This window comes from Ranitomeya imitator, chromosome 6 (assembly GCF_032444005.1).
Source record: "Ranitomeya imitator isolate aRanImi1 chromosome 6, aRanImi1.pri, whole genome shotgun sequence".
In the NCBI taxonomy this organism is placed as follows: domain Eukaryota; kingdom Metazoa; phylum Chordata; class Amphibia; order Anura; family Dendrobatidae; genus Ranitomeya; species Ranitomeya imitator.
The window spans coordinates 183,931,849-183,951,773 of record NC_091287.1 but is presented as its reverse complement, the minus strand read 5'-3'; the positions used below and the strand labels follow the sequence as shown (position 1 = coordinate 183,951,773).

The 19,925-nt window shown below is 42.7% G+C and overlaps 1 protein-coding gene across 1 annotated transcript in view; it reads left to right on the top strand.

Annotated features, from left to right (window-relative positions):
* The window catches only part of ADCY1 (adenylate cyclase 1), a 614,659-nt gene that overhangs the window by 317,745 nt on the left and 276,989 nt on the right, over positions 1 to 19,925 (top strand). Inside the window, exon 6 of the mRNA XM_069730375.1 lies at positions 2,111 to 2,269. Coding sequence (XP_069586476.1) covers positions 2,111 to 2,269 — 159 coding nt within the window. The remainder of the gene's footprint in view (positions 1 to 2,110; positions 2,270 to 19,925) is intronic.

The following is a 19,925-nucleotide window of genomic DNA, read 5'->3' as shown; positions in this document are numbered from 1 at the left end:
GCATCGGTCAACTATGCAACGCACTTTGCACAAGGAGAAGCTGTATGGGAAAGTGATGCGAAAGAAGCCGTTTCTGCAAGCATGCCACAAACAGAGTCGGCTGAGGTATGCAAAACCACATTTGGAAAAGCCAATTTCTTTTTGGAAGAAGGTCCTGTGGACTGCTGAAACCAAGATTGAGTTGTTTGGTCATACAAAAAGGCGTTATGCATGGCGGCCAAAAAACACAGCATTCCAAGAAAAACACTTGCTACCCACAGTAAAATTTGGTGGAGGTTCCATCATGCTTTGAAGCTGTGTGGCAAATGCTGGCAACGGGAATCTTGTTAAATTTGAGGGACGCATGGATTCCTCTCAGTATCAGCAGATTCTTGACAATAATGTTCATGAATCAGTGACAAAGTTGAAGTTACGCAGGGGATGGATCTTTCAGCAAGACAATGATCCAAAACACCGCTCCAAATCTACTCAGGCATTCATGCAGAGGAACAATTACACTGTTCTGGAGTGGCCATCCCAGTCCCCAGGCCTGAATTTCATTGAACATCTGTGGGATCATTTGAAGAGGACTATCCATGCTCGGTGACCATCAAACTTAACTGAACTGGAATTGTTTTGTAAAGAGGAATGGTCAAAAATACCTTCATCCAGGATCCAGGAACTCATTAAAAACTACGGGAAGCGACTAGAGGCTGTTTTTGCAAAAGGAGGATCTACTAAATATTAATGTCACTCTTCTAGTGGGGTGCCCTTGTGCACCTGTCAAATTTTGTTTGAATGCAGATTGCACATTTTCTGTTAGTACAATAAACCTCATTTCAAGGCAGAAACATTACTGTGTCCAACAGTTATTAGATATGAAACTGAAATAGCTGTTGCAAAAAAAACAATTTTTATAAAACATTAAGCTTAAGATTAATAGGGGTGCCCAAACTTTTTCATGTAACTGTATATCTATTAAAAAAGAAGCATTTTATGATTCCACATCCAAAGTGCCATCACCACTACAATTTTGGAACATTTTTGTGCAAAATAAGGTTTACTGTTACCAAATTAATCATATGTCAGAGACAGCTGCTCAGAACAGAGTGAAACTGTAATTGTTTGTGGTTTGCTGTACTTGTGATATGGAGGATTCAAGGGGTAAATAATTAAATATGTTTCACATTACTGCCCAATATTACACATCGACAATACATTAATTAAAAGTCCCCATGGCTAAGACATACTTAGGCTGCTTTCACACATCAGTTTTTTTTGCCTTCAGGCACAATCCGACAAATTTTGGAAAAAACAGATCCGGCAAAAGTTGCCACCGGATCCGTTTTGTTATCATAGACTTGTATTAGCAACGGATGGCCTCACGTTTCATTTGTTTGTCACCAGATCAGTATAAAATTGGTTTTCCGGCAGCCGGAGAAAACGGACATATAAACGTTCTTTGTGTCCGTCGAAAAAACAGACAGCGTCAGATCCGGCACCCTGTGGCGTTTGCTAGAATGTATCCCTATGGCGCCGGATCTGTCAAATGATAGAATCTAGCGACGGATTCCATTTTTTTAAAACTAACCATGCGTTTTCCATTCTGGGGTCCTGTGCTGAGATTTTATGATTGTGTCCCTGCAGTGTGCTGTGTAATGGCTGTGTCTGACTGTAGATTTTACAGCATGGGATCACATCTGATTTTTTTGTCAGATAGAGCATTTTTCTGCCTGTTTTTATACAATGTTTTACCTCAAAGAAAGAATTATTTGCGATCCCGTACACAAATGTATGTATTCTCCCTTGTGTCCTCTCCTGCCCAGGAGCTGTGATATAATCAGACCATGTCCCTGTACCGTAAGACACAGCCATTACACAGTACACTGCAGAGACACATTATTTCATTATTTCAGCACAGGAATGTTTTATTTAAATACATCCAGTGGTGGAAAGTATTATTATTCCAAGATATATTGATTAAAATGAACTTTATTCGTGAACAAACCCCTTTAAATATGTATGCATTAATAAATAAAAAAACTAAATGATGCATCAAATATCTGCTCTAACAAATTCATTGTTTGCCATGTGGAGTGTAACTTAATTTAAATTTCTCTGTTTCTTGCAGATCTGTAGCAGAAGCGACTGAAGTGGATCTCAATATGAGAGTAGGGCTGCATACAGGTCGTGTACTATGTGGTGTTCTGGGGCTTCGTAAATGGCAATATGACGTCTGGTCTAATGATGTAACACTGGCCAATGTAATGGAAGCGGGTGGATTACCTGGGTATTTTTTATATATATCTATCTATATATTTGTTTTTACTTTTGCATAATTGAAATTATTTCTTGAAGTTAAAGATTTATGCTAGTTAATTAAAAAGCAAATAAAAAAATGTGCTCCCTTCATTCCAGTGCTGCATCCCTGATTCTTTCCTCTGATCGTCCTTTCACCACAACTGCAGCAATCAGAGCATATACAGTGGGTACAGAAAGTATTCAGACCCCTTAAAGTTTTTCATTCTTTGTTTCAATGCAGCCATTTGGTAAATTCAAAAAAGCTCATTTTTTTCATATTAATGTACATTCTGCACCCTATCTTGACTGAAAAAAACAGAAATGTAGACATTTTTGCAAATGTAATAAAAAAGAAAAACTGAAATATCTTATAGTCATAAGTATTCAGGACCCTTTGCTCAGACACTCATATTTAAGTCACTTGCTGTCCATTTCCTTGTGATCTTCCTTGAGATGGTTCTAATCCTTCATTTGAGTCCAGCTGTGCTTATCTAAACTGATAGGACTTGATTTGGAAAGGCACACACCTGTCTATATAAGACCTCACAGCTCACAGTGCATGTCAGACCAAATGAGAATCATGAGGTCAAAGGAACTGGCCAAGAAGCTCAGAGACAGAATATTGGTCAGGCACATATCTGGCCAAGGTTACAAAAGAATTTCTGCATTACTCAAGGTTCCTAATAGCACAGTGGCCTCCATAATTCTTAAATGGAAGACGTTTGGGACCACCAGAAGTCTTCCTAGACCTGGCCGTCCAGCCAAGCTGAGCAATTGTGGGAGAAGAGCCATGGTGAGAGAGGTAAAGAAGAACCCCAAGATCACTGTGGCTGAGCTCCAGAGATGCAGTAGGGAAATGGGAGAAAGTTAACTTTGTGGAACTATCACTGCAGCCCTCCACCAGTTGGGCTTTTATAGCAGAGTGGCCTGACGGAAGCCTCTCCTTACTGCAAGACATATGAAAGCCTGCATAGAGTTTGCGAAAAAACACATGAAGGACTCCCAGACTATGAGAAATAAGATTCTCTGGTCTGATAAGATGAAGTTAAATTTGTGGTGATAATTCTATGTGTGGAGAAAACCAGGCACTGCTCATCACCTGCCCAATACAATCCGAACAATGAAACATGATGGTGGCAGCATCAGGCTATGGGGGTGTTTTTCAGCTGCAGGGACAGGACTACTGGTTGTCATTGGAGGAAACAAGAATACGGCCAGGTACAGATATCCTGGATGAAAACCTCTTCAGAGTGCTCTGGACCTCAGACTTGGCCGAAGGTTCACCTTCCAACAAGACAATGATCCTAAGCACACAGCTAAAGTAACAAAGGAATGGCTTCAGAACAACTCTGTGACCATTCTTGACTGGCCCAGCCACAGCCCAGACCTAAACCCAATTGAGCATCTCTGCAAAGACCTGAAAATGGCTGTCCACAAGCATTCACATCCAGCCTGACGGAACTGGACAGGATCTGCAAATAAGGCTTCTACTCAATACTGAGCAAAGAGTCTGAATACTTATGTCCATGTGATATTTCAGTTTTTCTTTTTTAATAAATTTCCAAAAATTAATACATTTCTGTTTTTTTCAGTCAAAATGGAGTGCACAGCGTACATTAATGAGAAAAAAATTAACTTTTTTGAATTTACTAAATGGCTGCAATGAAACAATGAATGAAAAAATGTAAAGGGGTCTGAATACTTTCTGTACCCTCTATATATCCCACTTGTATATTACTGAGGCCAGTGGCTGGTTGAAGTGGTTATGTGGGGAATGTGGACAGAGACTACTGCAGCAAAGCAGTAAGCAGAAAACCAGACATCACAATTGTGGAAGCAGCACTAAAACAGAAAGGAATAAAATACTGATTACCGTATTTTCCGGCATATAAGACGACTGGGCGTATAAGACGACCCCCCAACTTTTCCATTTAAAATATAAAATCTTTTTAAAAGTCGGGGGTCTTCTTATATGCCATGTGTCGTTTTATAGGGCCGGTGACTAATGTGCCTTTTGGAGGGGAGTGGTCCCGATGACGAAGAGGGGGCGTCTCACAGGAAAGAGTGAGTGGAGTATCCTCCTACCTCATTGTAGCTGCAGCATGGGGTCTGAGAGCGGCGGTGGCTGCTCCTCTTTGTGCCGCGTGGGTGCTGTGCTGTGGGGCGGCGGCTCCTCTTCGTGCAGCGTTGGGGCTCTGTGCTGTGGGGTGGCGTATCTTCATGCATCGTTGGGGCTCCTCCGGCATGTCCTAATTCCTCAAAGCCCTGAGGCCCCAGAAGCTCTATTGCTGTGATATGGTGGCCTCCGGGAAAATGGCCGCTGGGGCGGCGCATGCTCAGATTCAGATCTCGTCTCCTTGAGATCTCGGGATGAGATCTGAATCTGAGCATGCACCACCCCCAGCGGACCAGTAAATATTTTTATATATTTTGTGCCTCTCTCTTCTTTGTGGGCTTCAGGATTCTAAATTGGGCATAACACAGGTGATCCTTTTAAAATTGTGGTGGCGCCCTCCTTTTTAAAAAATGTGTCATGCACATAACAGCACGGCAAACACTGGATGGTCAGGCCCCACATTCAAGTGAATTGGGTCCGGTTCTGGTACCCGAATCTGTATTTTTGTAACTGTTCGCCCAAACCGCTTGACCCGAACATTTGTAACCCTCAGATGATTTGCAAAATTGTACAACATTGGGCTGAGTGAATGGAAAATTATGATTTTTCCACTAAAATCTTGCTTTGTCCCCAAGTTTCAATTTTCAAAAGGCAAAATAGGAGAAAATGGACTAGACAATTTGTAACGCAATTTCTCCTGAGTACACCAATACCCCATGTGTGGTCAAAAACCTTTTTTGAGCCACAGTGCAAAGCTCAGAAGGGAAGGAGCGCCATTTTAGACTGATATAAATAAACATGGTACGGCTGAAAATGTAATCTTGTCCCACAAAAATCGAGCCGTCATTCAGCGCTTTCAGCGATAAAATAAAAAGTTATAGCTCTCAGAATAAAGCGATGCAAAAACAATTATTTTTTATATAAAATAGTTTTTATTGTATAAAAGTGCCAAAGCATAAAAAATGGTATAAATGAGGTATCGTTGTAGTCATACTGACCCGAAGACTAAAACTGCCTTATCAATTTTATCACACGCAGAACAGTATAAACGCCCCACCCAAAAGAAATTCATGAATTGCTGGGTTTTGTTCATTCTGTCTCCCAAAAATCGTAACAAAAAGGGATAAAAAAAATGTTATGCACCCAAAAATGGTACCAGTAAAAGCGTCAATTCATCCTGTAAAAAACAAGACCGCACATGACCCTGTGGGCCAAAATATGGAAAAATTATAGCTCTCAAAATGTGGTGATGAAAAAACTATTTTTTGCAATAGAAAGCGTCTTTTAGCTTGTGACAGCTGCCAAACATAAAAACCCAATATGAAAACCCACTATAAATGGAAAATTAAACCCCCCTTTATCACTCCCTTTGTTAGGGAAAAATAAAGTAAAAAAGTGTATTTATTTCCATTTTCCCATCAGGGTTAAAGTTAGGGTTGGGGCAAAAGTTAAGGTTAGTGTTGGGGCTAAAGTTAAGGTTAGAGTTGGGGCAAAAATTAGGGTTGGGGCTAGAGTTGGGCTTAAAGTTTGGATTATGTTTACAGCTGGGATTAGGGTTAGTGTTAGGTTTAGGGTTGGGATTAGGGTTAGAGTTGTGGTTAGGGTTATGGTTGGGATTAAGGTAAGGGGTGTGTTGGGGTTAGGGGTGTGTTGGGGTTAGGGTTGTGGTTAGGGTTGGGATTAGAGTTAGGGGCGTGTTGGGGTTAGGGTTGTGGTTATGGTTAGGGTTGGGATTAGGGCTGTGAGTGTGTTTGAGTTAGGGGTGTGGTTATGGTTAGGGTTGGGATTAGGGTTAGGAGTGTGTTGGGGTCAGGATTGGAGTTAGAATTGGAGGGTTTCCACTGTTTGGGCACATCAGGGGTTCTCCAAATGTGACATCGTGTCCGATCTCAATTCCAGCCAATTCTGCGTTGAAAAAGTAAAATAGTGCTCCTTCCCTTCTGAGCTTTGCTGTGTGCCCAAACAGTGGTTTACCCCCACATATGGGGTATCAGCGTACTTAGGACAAATTGGACAACAACTTTTGTGGTCCAATTTCCCTTGTTATCCTAGGGAAAATAAAAATTTGGAGGCTAAAATATCATTTTTGTGAGAAAAAAATGTTTGTTTTTTTTTCACTGCTCTGCATTATAAACTTTAGTGAAACACTTGGGGGTTCAAAGTTCTCGCAACACATCTAGATATGTTCCTTGGGGGTCTATTTTCCAATATGGTGTCACTTGTGTGGGGTTTCTACTTTTTAGGTACATCAATTTCTCGTGTTACCCTTGGGAAAATAAAAAATTGGGGGCAAAAATCATTTTTGTGAAAGAAATATGATTTTTTTTTTATGGCTCTACATTATAAACTTCTGTGAAGCACTTGGGAGTTCAAAGTGCTCACCACACATCTAGATAGTTTCTTAAGGGGTCTACTTTCCAAAACGGTGTCACATTTGGGTTTTTTCCTCTGTTTAGGCACATCAGGGGCTCTCGAAACGTGACATGGCGTCCGATCTCAATTCCAACCAATTTTGCATTGAAAAGTCAAACTGTGCTCCTTCTCTTCCAAGCTCTGCCATGCACCCAAACTGTAGTTTACCCTCACATATGGGGTATCGGCATACTCAGGACAAATTGTACAACAACTTTTGGGGTTCAATTTCTCCTGTTACCCTTGGCAAAATAAAACAAATTGGATCTGAAGTAAATTTTTTGTGAAAAAAAGTTAAATGTTCATTTTTTTTAAACATTCAAAAAATTCCAGTGAAGCATCTGGAGGGTTAATAAACTTCTTGAATGTGGTTTTGAGCACCTTGAGGGGTGCAGTTTTTAGAATTGCATCACTTTTGGTATTTTCTGTCATATAGACCCCTCAAAGTGACTTCAAATGTAATGTGGTCACTAAAAAAAATCGTGTTGTAAAAAATGTAAAAATGAGAAGTCGCTGGTCAACTTTTAACCCTTATAACTCCCTAACAAAAATAAATTTGGTTCCAAAATTGTGCTGATGTAAATTAGACATGTGGGAAATGTTACTTATTATCTATTTTGTGTGACATATCTGTGAGATTTAAGGGCATGAAAATTCAAAGTTGGAAAATTGCGAAATTTTCAACATTTTCTCCAAATTTCCATTTGTTTCACAAATAAATGCAAGTCATATCAAAGAAATTTTACCACTGTCATAAAGAACAATATGTCACGACAAAACCTTGTCAGAATCATCAGGTTCTGTTGAAGCATTTCAGAGTTTTAACCTCATAAAAGGACAGTGGTCAGAATTGTAAAAATTGGCCCGATCATTAACGTGCAAACCACCCTCGGGTGTAAAGGGGTTAAAGGGACCTCTGGGGCAGATGGTAACGCAGCGAGGATGGTTCTGCTTGCCACAGGTAGAGCGGGAGCCCCAGGGCTACCAGTGTACTTGGTAAAGGATGATTGTGGGGTGCAAGACTGAGGGTACAGGAAATAATTGGAGGACACAGGGATTGCAGTTCCCTTTACCTTTTTACTAGTGAATTGCAGGTGCAGTCCGGGGCACAGTTTACAGGTTTGGATGAGCTCCAAGCAGCCTGGGAGTAATTTGGGATCCACCTAGTCTTATCACTGGCGGATCTAGTTTCTGGGCCTTTAGTCCTCGTGCAACCACGAACTCCGGTGTCCGGTTCCTTTTGCACTTAATCCTGGAAAGAGCTCAGTCACAGCTCCACTCCCAGTCTCTCTCCTCACAAGCTTCCTCTCCCTTCACTGTCTCACACTACACTCAGCCTAACCCCGCCTCCAGACCAGAACTTACAGGGAAGTTCCCCTGAAACCGGGTTTAAAGCTCCCCTCTCTGGCCTGGAGTCAGGAAGATGTTGTATGTTTGTGTTATCTGCTAAGGGGAGCCTTCCTTACTGCCAGGCATGACATCACCCCCCCCCCCCCTGTGAGGAACGCAATGCCATTGTGGCAACTGGACTCCTGGGATGCCACAAAAGCTCAATAAGAAAAGAGTGCCATATTGTAGTGCAGATTTTGCTGTTATGATTTGTGTGTGCCATGACCCAATGGAATGGAAAAGCCCCTAAGGTGCCAGAACAGCAGGACCCCCCGATTAATGACCTCATTTGACAAACTACACCTCTCAATGAATACATCTACAGGGCCTTGCGAAAGTATTCGGCTCCCTGGAACTTTCCAACCTTTTCCCACATATCATGCTTCAAACATAAAGATACGAAATGTACATTTTTGATGAAGAATCAACAACACGGGGAACATAATTGTGAAATTGAACGAAATGTATTGGTTATTTAAAATTTTTGTGGAAATTAAAAAACTGAAAAGTGGGGCACGCAATATTATTCGGCTCCTTTAACTTAATACTTAATACGCCACCTTTTGCTGCGATTACAGCTGCAAGTCACTTGGGGTATTTCTCTATCAGTTTTGTACATTGAGAGACTGAAATTCTTGCCCATTCCTCCTTGGCAAACAGCTCGAGCTCAGTGAGGTTTGATGGAGATCATTTGTGAACAGCAGTTTTCAGCTCTTTCCACAGATTCTCGATTGGATTGAGGTCTGGACATTGACTTGGCCATGCTAACACCTGGATACATTTATTTGTGAACCATTCCATTGTAGATTTTTCTTTATGTTTGGGATCATTGTCTTGTTGGAAGACAAATCTCCATCCCAGTTTAAGGTCTTTTGCAGACTCCAACAGGGTTTCTTCAAGAATGGTCCTGTATTTGGCTCCATCCATCTTCCCATCAATTTTAACCATCTTCCCTGTCCATGCTGAAGAAAAGCAGGCCCAAACCATGATGCTGCCACCACCATGTTTGACCGTGGGGATGGTGTGTTCAGGTTGATGAGCTGTGTTGCCTGAATGCCAAACATATCGTTTGGCATTGTTGCAAAAAAGTTTGATTTTGGTTTCATCTGACAAGAGCACCTTCTTCCACATGTTTGGTGTGTCACCCAAATGGCTTGTTGCAAACTTTAAACAACACTTTTTATGGATATCTTTGAGAAATGGCTTTCTTCTTGCTACTTTTCCATAAAGGTCAGATTTGCGCAGTGTACGACTGATTGTTGTCCTATGGACAGACTGTCCCACCTCAGCTGTATATCCCTTCAGTTCATCCAGAGTGATTATGTGCCTCTTGGCTCCATCTCTGATCAGTCTTCCCCTTGTTTGAGATGAAAGTTTAGAGGGACGGCCGGGTCTTGTGAAATTTGCAGTGGTAGGATACTCCTTCCATTTCAATATGATCGCTTGCACAGTGCTCCCTGGGATGTTTAAAGTTTTGGAAATCATTTTATATCCAAATCCGGCTTTAAACTTCTCCACAACAGTTACCGATATAGTTACTTTCTGCTGCAGAGCAGGGAGAATATATCTATCTCCCTGCTCTGCCGCCCGCTATGGGACCCCAGAGCAGGCCGGCTTGGGGCCCGGTGCCAGCAGTGGGCACCCCCGGTCGTCACCGCACTCATGAGGGAAGGAGCGCTGCGCTGTCCTCCTTTTCGCATCATCCCCGTCAGCGTCTGGTGTCGCCGATGCTGATAGTTGGCGTGATGATGTCACCACCCGGCGTCCGCTGTCAGAAGATGAGCGGGAGGTCGGAGCACCACAGGAACAAGAAGGAAGAGAGGCGAGTATTTATTTATTTATTTTTTTTATGGGTGCTGCCTTAATCTTTAGGATCTGCCTATAGGGGGGCTGCCTTACACTTCAGGATCTGCCTATAGGGGGGCTGCCATATTCTTCAGGATCTTCCAGTAGTGGAGCTGCCTTATACTTCAGGATCTGCCTATAGAGGGGCTGCCTTATACTTCAGGATCTGCCTATAGGGGTGCTGCCTTATACTTCAGGATCTGCCTATAGGGGGGCTGTATTACACTTCAGGATCTGCCTATAGGGGTGCTGCCTTATACTTCTGGATCTTTCTATAGGGTTGCTGCCTTATACTTCAGGATCTGCCTATAGGGGGGCTGCCATATACTTCAGGATCTGCCTGTAGTGGGGCTGCCTTATACTTCGGGATCTGCCTATAGAGGGGCTGCCTTATACTTCATGATCTGTCTATAGGGGGGCTGCCTTATACTTCAGGATCTGTCTATAGGGGGGCTGTCTTACACTTCAGGATCTGCCTATAGGGGTGCTGCCTTATACTTCTGGATTTGTTTATAGGGGTGCTGCTTTATACTTCAGGATCTGCATACAGGGGGGCTACCTTATACTTCAGGATCTGCCTATATGGGAGCTGGCTTATACTTCAGGATCTGCCTATATGGTGCTGACTTATACTTCAGGATCTGCCTATAGGGGGCTGCCTTATACTTCAGAATCTGCCTATGGGGGTACTGCCTTTTACTGCAGGGTCTGACTATGGGGTGCTGTCTTTTACTACAGGGCCTGCCTATGGGGTGCTGCCTTTAACTACAGGGTCTGCCTATGGGGGGCTGCCTTATACTACAGGGTCTGCCTACATGGATGCTGCCTTATACTTCAGAATCTGCCTATGGGGTGCTTCCTTATACTACAGGATCTGCCTATGGGGTGCTGCCTTATACTACAGGGTCTACCTTTAAGGTGCTGTCTTATACTACAGGGTCTGCCTATGGGTGCTGCCTTGTGCTATAGAGTAGGCCTATGGTGAGTGCATTATACTATATGGAGTCCTATTGGGAGTGCATTTTACTATATGGAGTTCTATGGGAGTGCATTATACTATATGGAGGCTTATGGGGAGTGCATTATACTATATGGAGACCTATGGGGAGTGCATTATACTATATTTAGGATGATCTGATGCATTATACTATATGGAGGCCATCTAGTGGGCCATCATACAGGGTGGAGATTACAGTGAAGGGGCCATCATACAGTGTTGGAGCCAGGGCCGGCTCCAGGTTTTTGACGGCCCCGGGCGAAATAGTCTCAGTGGGCCCCCCTCTTTAACACACATCACAATTCATGATGCACAGATACAGCAGAGAAATATACCACAGCCAAGTAGTATATTGCCCAGCCACGTAGTATGTAGCACAGCCACGTAATATATAGCACAGCCACATAGTATATAGCACAGGCCACGTAGTATATAGCACAGGCCACGTAGTATATAGCACAGCCACATAGTATATAGCACATCCCACGCGGTATATAACACAGCTACGTAGTGTGTAGCACAGCTCACGTAGTATATAACACAGATCGCGCAGTATATAACACATCTCACGCTGTATATAGCACAGCCCGGCACGCAGTATATAACACAGCCCACACAGTATATAGCACAGCCCGGCACGCAGTATATAACACAGCCCGCGCAGTAATATAGCACAGCCCACGCAGTAATATAATACAGCCCACGCAGTAATATGACTGTTATGACCTGGTGGTAAGGACAATAATGGACCTGGTGGTTAAGAGCACACGGAATGACCTAATAGTTACTAATAATATAGGATGAGCTCTGAGACGTGGGAACTCTGCTGACCGCAATCCCTAATCCTATCCTAACGCTCCCTATGCAACTCGACACAGCCTAAGAAACTAGCTAGCCCTAGAGATAGAAAAATAAAGCCTACCTTGCCTCAGAAAAATTCCCCAAAGGAAAAGGCAGCCCCCCCACATATAATGACTGTGAGTAAAGATGAAAATTACAAACACAGAGATTAAATAGATTTAGCAAAGTGAGGCCCGACTTACTGAACAGACAGAGGATAGGAAAGGTAACTTTGCGGTCAGCACAAAAAACTACAAAAAGACCACGCAGAGGGCGCAAAAAGACCCTCCGCACTGACTCACGGTGCGGAGGCGCTCCCTCTGCGTCCCAGAGCTTCCAGCAAGCAAGACAAAAATCAAAATAGCAAGCTGGACAGAAAAATAGCAAACCAGAGAAAAACAAGCAGGAACTTAGTTTCTGCTGGGAAGACATGTCACAAGGACGATCCAGGAGAGAACTAGACCAATACTGGAACATTGACAGGTGGCATGGAGCAATGATCTAAGTGGAGTTAAATAGAGCAACCAGCTAACGAATTAACCTCGTCACCTGTGGAAGGAAACTCAGAAGCCACAGCTCCACTCACAACCACCAGAGGAAGCCCATGGACAGAACCAGCCGAAGTACCATTCATGACCACAGGAGGGAGCTTGACAACAGAATTCACAACATATGACACAGCCCATGCAGTAATATAACACAGCCCACGCAGTATATAGCACAGCCCACGCAGTATATAACAAAGCCACCCACGTAGTATATAACACAGCCCGGTCCACGTAGTATATAGCACAGGCCCGGGCCGTGACATAGTATATAACACAGCCCACGTACATAGTACATAACTCAGCCAGCCATTTGTATATACAGACAGTCTAGGACTACAAGTCCCAACATCGCTAACATACCATATTGTTGCACACTGCACAAGTCCCAGACAGAGAAAAGTTGCACAGAGAAGAGACCAAGCATGATGATCCACTGTGACTCCCAGGCTCACAGCAGGCTGCATCCCCCCCGCCCCCGCAATGCGTTGGGACCACAAGGAACTTGGAGCGACTCACGCTTTGCCGTTACTTGCTTCTGTTGTGGACACAGGGACCGGGTGGCACCGTCCGTGCACCTGACTGCAGTGCTGCTCCTGCTGCCTCCTGCTCGTCTTTCTGCAAGCTTGGCGCTGCGCCTGTGCTGCCGCTGGACGCCTGGACCTGGACAGTGGAGGACGTGGATGACAGATCTCTTCTCTGAGCTCTTAGGATGACGTCGAGCTCTCACCGGAAGTGACAGGACAGATGGCCCGGAAGTGACTCTGCAAGCGAGTGTATCCATGGTGACGGTCCTGGTCCCGGAGGTGAGTATTCCTGCAGCTGCGCAGTGGAGCGGTGATGATGGATGTGCTCAGCCTCTGCCTCCGAGTCCTGGCTGGGAGACTGTCACACAACAGCACAGCGTCAGTGGGGCCCCCCCAGGAGCGCATAACGGAAGTGTGTCTGTGTGGACTGTGTGAGTGTACCAATCGTTACTACCGTAAATGGGCCCCCCATCTCGCCAGGGCCCCGGCATTTGCCCGGGTACGCCGGGTGCTGACGCCGGCCCTGGTTGGAGCCATCAAACAGTTTGGGGGCTATTAAGGGGTCAGTATACTATGTGGATGGTACTGTACAGTGAGGGGACATTATACTGTATAGGGGAGCTGCACAGGGGGCAGACTCGGGACATTATTAAATGTAAAGTGGGCACTTCTTGTTATGGGGATCTGAGGTTACTGTGACTATCAAAGGGGCACACATGGCAATATTACTTTCTAGGGAGCAAAATTTGGGCACTGTTTTCTAGGGCACTTGCACCTTGCATTACTATATTATAGAGGGGTGCTTTAGAATTTAGAAGGCACAGAGAACCACACAGCAGGTGCAGTAATAGGGTCACATATGGCAGAAGTGGCTCAGTATTGGGGTATCAGGTGCAGTAATAGGGTCACATACGGCAGCAGCGGCTCAGTATTGGGGTATCAGGGGCAGTAATAGGGACACATATGGCAGCAGCGGCTCAGTATTGGGGTATCAGGGGCTGTAAAAGGGACGCATACGGCAGCAGCGGTTCAGTATTGGGGTATCAACAGGATGAGGAGTTTGTGCTGGTTGGGAATAGGTGGTGATGGCTGAAATATGAGAAGTGAAATATGTCTTTGTTGTATTCTCTGCAGACGAGTCCTGGCTGGAAGAACTTGTCATGTCGGTCTGGGCCAGATGGAAAAGACAGGAAAAGTGAACGATTCCATCAGGGAACATCAGCGGTAAGACATTATCTGCAACTGTGCTGTGATCTCTTATATGTTCTGTAAGATTGGTATCTACCACTGACCACGTGGCGTAATATCCATGTTGATCGTTATATAGAGATTATCTTCAGTAATAGTGTGGTCATATGCTGAGGATCTCCTCCACCATTAGGGCACGTCACCAAATTGTAATGAAGGTTAGCTGTTTAGGGGCCCAATCAGAAGCTTCGCCCCCCTGAACCAAAACCCTAGCTACACCTCTGGGCCGAATGATATTGCACGCTCCACTTTTCAGTTTTTGAATTTCCACAAAAATTTTAAATAACCAATAAATTTCGTTCAACTTCACAATTGTGTTCCACTTGTTGATTCTTCACCAAAAATTTACATTTGGCATCTTTATGTTTGAAGCATGATATTTGGGAAAAGGTTGAAAAGTTCCAGGGAGCCGAATACTTTCGCAAGTAACTGTAAGTGTGCCGTGTTTATATTGACCCTATGGGTGTGTCAGAGTTTTATACCAGTGGGAAATTAAGAAAAAATAATTACATTTGTACCACACAAATTTAGTTTTAACCTCAGATTTTACATTTTCACAAGGGAAAACAGATAAAAATAGCACCAACAATGTTCACACAATTTCTGCTGAACATGGCAATATCCCATATGTGGCTATACAGTACTACATAGCCAAGCGAAAATGCTCTGGAGGGAAGGAGCAGTGGATGTTGCTGAGTGCAATTTGCATATCTGCCATTCTAGTACCTGTACATTGTGCCCAGCTCGTGCTTCTAGAGATATTGACCCTGTAAATTAAGCAGTCTATCATTGCTATAGAAATGCCAAACATATGTGGATGCTAAATGTGGTTTAGGCTCACTGTGGGGCTCAAAAGGGAGAGGGGAATTTGGATTTGAGATTGCAGAATTTATTTTGGTGGGCAAGGAGTAATAGCGCTTTTCCAGAGCCTTTCTGCTACCAGTAACGTAGATGCCTCCTATATTTTCCTTTATCAGATTACTGACCAGAGTGGGGGACTTTTTTTGAAGCTCTTGTTGGGAACGTTTTATATAACATTGTGGATCACATTTAACCTGTGCTCTACACTGAGCCCTTACATCAGGGTTTACACCTAAATCTTTGAATGACGTGATTCAGATGATACAATCAAGGTATCCATTCACTATAGTGAGGCAGCAGAATTACTCTACATTCCGTCTGGCCTCTCTTCAGTGGTCTCCTTCTTTTCAGAGGTGCACACAACTGTGACTGACCAAACTTTTATCTTAGATAAAAAAGACAATATAACTGGATCATAGGCCAGACGGCAACCACAGTGCCACCATCTGCCTCATTATAGGGAATGTTCGCCAGGGCTTCTGTTTGAATTTAGGATTTCAGAAATTTACACGGAAACCCCATAAGCGCTCAGTGTAGAGCACAGGGTAAATTTGAGCAATAAACTTTGATGTTTGGGAGGCAAAGTGAACAAATCAATAGCAGATGAACAATTAGTTTTATTTATTTTTTATGCCGTTCCTCGTGCAGTATAAGTGATTAAACTTTATTTTTTTTAGGGTGGGTGCGATTACAGCAATACCAGATTTATATCTTTTTTATGTTTGGCTACTATCACACACTAAAAGAAATGTATCATTGCCTTATTTTGAGACCTACACCCGTTCGGTTCCATCAGAATTTCATGCTCAATGGTCTGAGTACATCTCAGCAACTCTGAAAACAGGTCTCGGTTTTGCTAATAACACACTAAGCTATTAGTGAATGTGAGAACAGGTTGTAATTTATAGTATACAGGAAGAAATGGATATTTCCACCACCAGAAGCAAAACAGTAACATGACAAGAATTCAAATTTATGTATGATATAGCCATGATGATTATCTATAAAATGATGGTAGTCTCACTTTCGAAGCAGTAGTGGATCGTGAGAAATGGAGCCTCAAAGTCAAAAATTTTAAATATTGTCACCCTTTTTCTCGTCAGTGTTATAACTGCACCCTATACAAATGAATGATGTCTGTTAAGGGTGTGGCACCTGCTTTATTGATTATACTGTATATTTTGACAATGCTGAGATACAGATGCTTGCCAATCTTTCAAGACATGCTCTGCAAATAAAAATAAAATAAAATACCTCCTCCACTATTCGGGATATGTGTTCCAACTTCAAACCTTTTTTTTAGAGGCTCTGGACAATCTCCTTGAGCTTGTTTTTCCTTGTAGCTTCCCCAGATCTCCAACCAAGATTGCTATCTGGCCATCTCTGCTACTTCTACCAAGAGGGCTTAATCAAAGAAGAGAGTGATTTGACACTCTGCCAACTGTATCACGATGTTAGATCCAATCCCACCTCCTGCTAAGACCAGGAATTAGTCTTCTACAGCTCATAGAGAGCTTGCATGAGGATTCTTGCTTGTTAAGAACTTACAGGTTTTCCTCTTTCTCTTCTTGTAGTCGCTGGGGTGAATGGACGTGACTGACATCACCTCAATATCTCTTCACCTACCGTATATACTCTAGTAAAAGCCAAGATTTTCAGCCCATTTGTTTGGGCTGAAAGTCCCCTTCTTGGATTCTACTCGAGTCATAACCAGGGGTCGGCAGTGGAGGGGGAGCGAGGGCTGTCTAATTATACTCACCCGCTCCTGGTGCGGTCCCTGCACGTCTTTTCCCCGGCGCCAGCACCTTCTTCCTGTACTGAGCGGTCACATGGTACCGCTCATTACAGTAATGAATATGCGGCTCCACCTCCCATAGGGGTGGAGCCGCATATTCATTACTGTAATGAGCAGTAACGGCCTATCGCAGCAACAGCAAATGGGGCAAGTGTCTGTATAGAGCATCTTATGGGGCCATAATGTTTGTGCAGCACTTTATGGGGCAAGTGTCTGTATGGGGCCATAATCAACTTTTGTGCAGCACTATATGGGGCAAGTGTCTGTATGGAGCATCTTATGGGACCATAATTAACGTTTGTGCAGCACTATATGGGGCAAGTGTCTGTATGGAGCATCTTATGGGGCCATAACGTTTGTGCAGCACTATATGGGGCAAGTGTCTGCATGGGGCCATAATCAACTTTTGTGCAGCACTATATGAGGCAAATGTCTGTATGGAGCATCTTATGGGGCCATAATCTACGTTTGTGCAGCACTATATGGGGCAAATATCTTGATGGAGCATCTTATGGGGCCATAATTAACGTTTGTGCAGCACTATATGGGGCAAATGTCTATATGGAGCATCTTATGGGGCCATAATCAACGTTTGTGCAGTACTATATGGGGCAAGTGTCTGTATGGAGCATCTTATGGGGCCATAATTAACTTTTGTGCAGCATTATATGGGGCAAATGTCTGTAAGGAGTATCTTATGTTGGCATATGCAACAGATTGGGACTTATTATAAGTGAAAGGAGGACTTTATACTAACCAGACAGCAGATGGCGATAGTGTGTAAAGTCATATACTTGCTGTAATGTGGGGAGGGAAGCTCTTAGTGGTTGGTTGGTTGTTTTCTTGCTCTCCTAAGTACAGTGGTGACTGCAAGAAGACGCACTCTGCAACAGGTTATGGGCCCAGGCATCCCATATAAGCCCAGGCACCCCAGATAACCCCAGATAACTCCAGACAACCCAGGCACCCCAGACACTACAGGTCTGCACTACAAGCTCAGGCAGAAGGATCCTGGTTTATAGCCCAGATAACGGAGCACACAGATAAGCTCTGTAAACAGAAGGAACTAAATCCAGATACAGAGTGACAGAGGAATTCAGCATCCCAGGAGCTGGATATAATTGCAGAGAATTCACAGGACATACAGGAGAATATCTTCAGTACAACTCTCTAAACAAGTAAGACTATATAAAGATGATGAGTAACACAGAACTGAAATTTACAGTAGCTAAACTGAATAGTGAAAATTATCAGTTATGGAAATTCAAAGTAGAGATGTTGTTATCTAAGGATGATCTATGGGAAGTAATTGTTACAGCAAGACCAGATCAAGATAATCAGACATGGGATAAGAAGGATATAAAAGCTAGAGCCACCATTAGCTTATTAGTGGATGATGCTCAATTAATACATATAAGAAATGAAGAAACAGCTAAGGGAATGTGGGAAGCATTAAGAAAACTGTATGAAAGACCTAGCTTGAATCACAAGTTATTTTTATTAAGAAAGCTGTACAGTATGAGATTGAGTGCAAATGACGATATGCAGAAGCACATATTCTCAATGATGGAAGTGATATCACAGCTAAGATCTATTGGTGAAGATGTTAAAGAAAGTCATGTAGCAGCTATATTGTTGTGCAGTTTACCAGATTCGTATACAGCCTTGATAAATGCCCTTGAGACGAGACCAGAAACTGACATTACATTAGATTTTGTGAAAACAAGACTAATAGATGAATATCAGAGAAGAAAAGAACAAAGAAATGATTCTTCTACTGAAAAGGACAGTGAAAACGCTCTTAAAGCTACAGAATTCCAAAAACCCTATAATAAAGAGACAAGAGAATGCTTCAGATGTAAGAAAAAAGGTCATTTAAAGAAAGACTGTACCATATGGAAAGCAGAACAACAAAAATTACAACATAAAAAGCATACAGAGAAAGTAAAAAACACAATTTCCGATTCATGTGAGAATAATTGGAATGGCACATTTAAAGTAACAGACAAGAAATCATCACTTGGTTGGTTTATGGATTCAGGAGCAACGAGTCATATGACAAGTGACAAGAATTTCTTTACTGATCTTGATTTAGATAAGAAAGAAGCCATTTATCTCGCAGATGGAAGCAAAATAACCGCAGAAGGTATCTGACAAGGTATGCTAAATTGTTCAAACAAGTTCGGACAAGATTCAAAGATACTTGTACAAGATGTGTTGTATGTTCCAAAATTGGAAGGCGGATTTTTATCTGTGAAACGTTTAACAGCAAAAGGACTTACAGTGAAATTCAAAGACAATGAGTGTGCAATTATTGCAGGAAACAAGGTGATAACCAAAGTCAAGGCAGATGAACAATTATATCATTTTGACACACCAAAGGAACAGATGAAGGTATGTACACAGGATCACAAAAACTGTATTCACATGTGGCATAGACGTCTAGGACATAGACACCCTGACAGTATAAGGGAACTACAGAGAAAAGAATTGACAAAAGATTTAAAGATATCAGATTGCTCAATTACCATAAGATGTGATTGTTGTATAAAATCCAAAGCCACAAGGATATCTATTCCAAGAGAAAGTGAGATGAAAAGCGAAAGACCACTTGATTTAGTGCATACTGACGTATGTGGACCCATGAAAGTGACTACATCAGGAGGCAATAGATACATGTTGACTTTTATAGACGATTACTCAAGATACACAGTCACATACTTAATTAAAAACAAAAGTGAAGTTTTTGATAAACTTGTAGACTATGTAACAAGATCAAGTAACAAATTTCAAAGGAAGCCAATTGTCATCAGAAGTGATAATGGAGGTGAATTTACAGGTCACAGAATAGAAGACTACTTAAGACAAAATGGGATAGAACACCAAAAAACGGTTCCATACACACCTGAACAAAATTGAGTAGCAGAAAGGAAAAACAGAACTCTAACAGAGATGATAAGATGTATGCTGACAGATTCCAAACTACCAGAGAAATATTGGGGTGAGGCAGCAATGACAGCTACTTATCTACAGAACCGACTTTTTTCCAGAAAACTGTGGCAAGGTATGA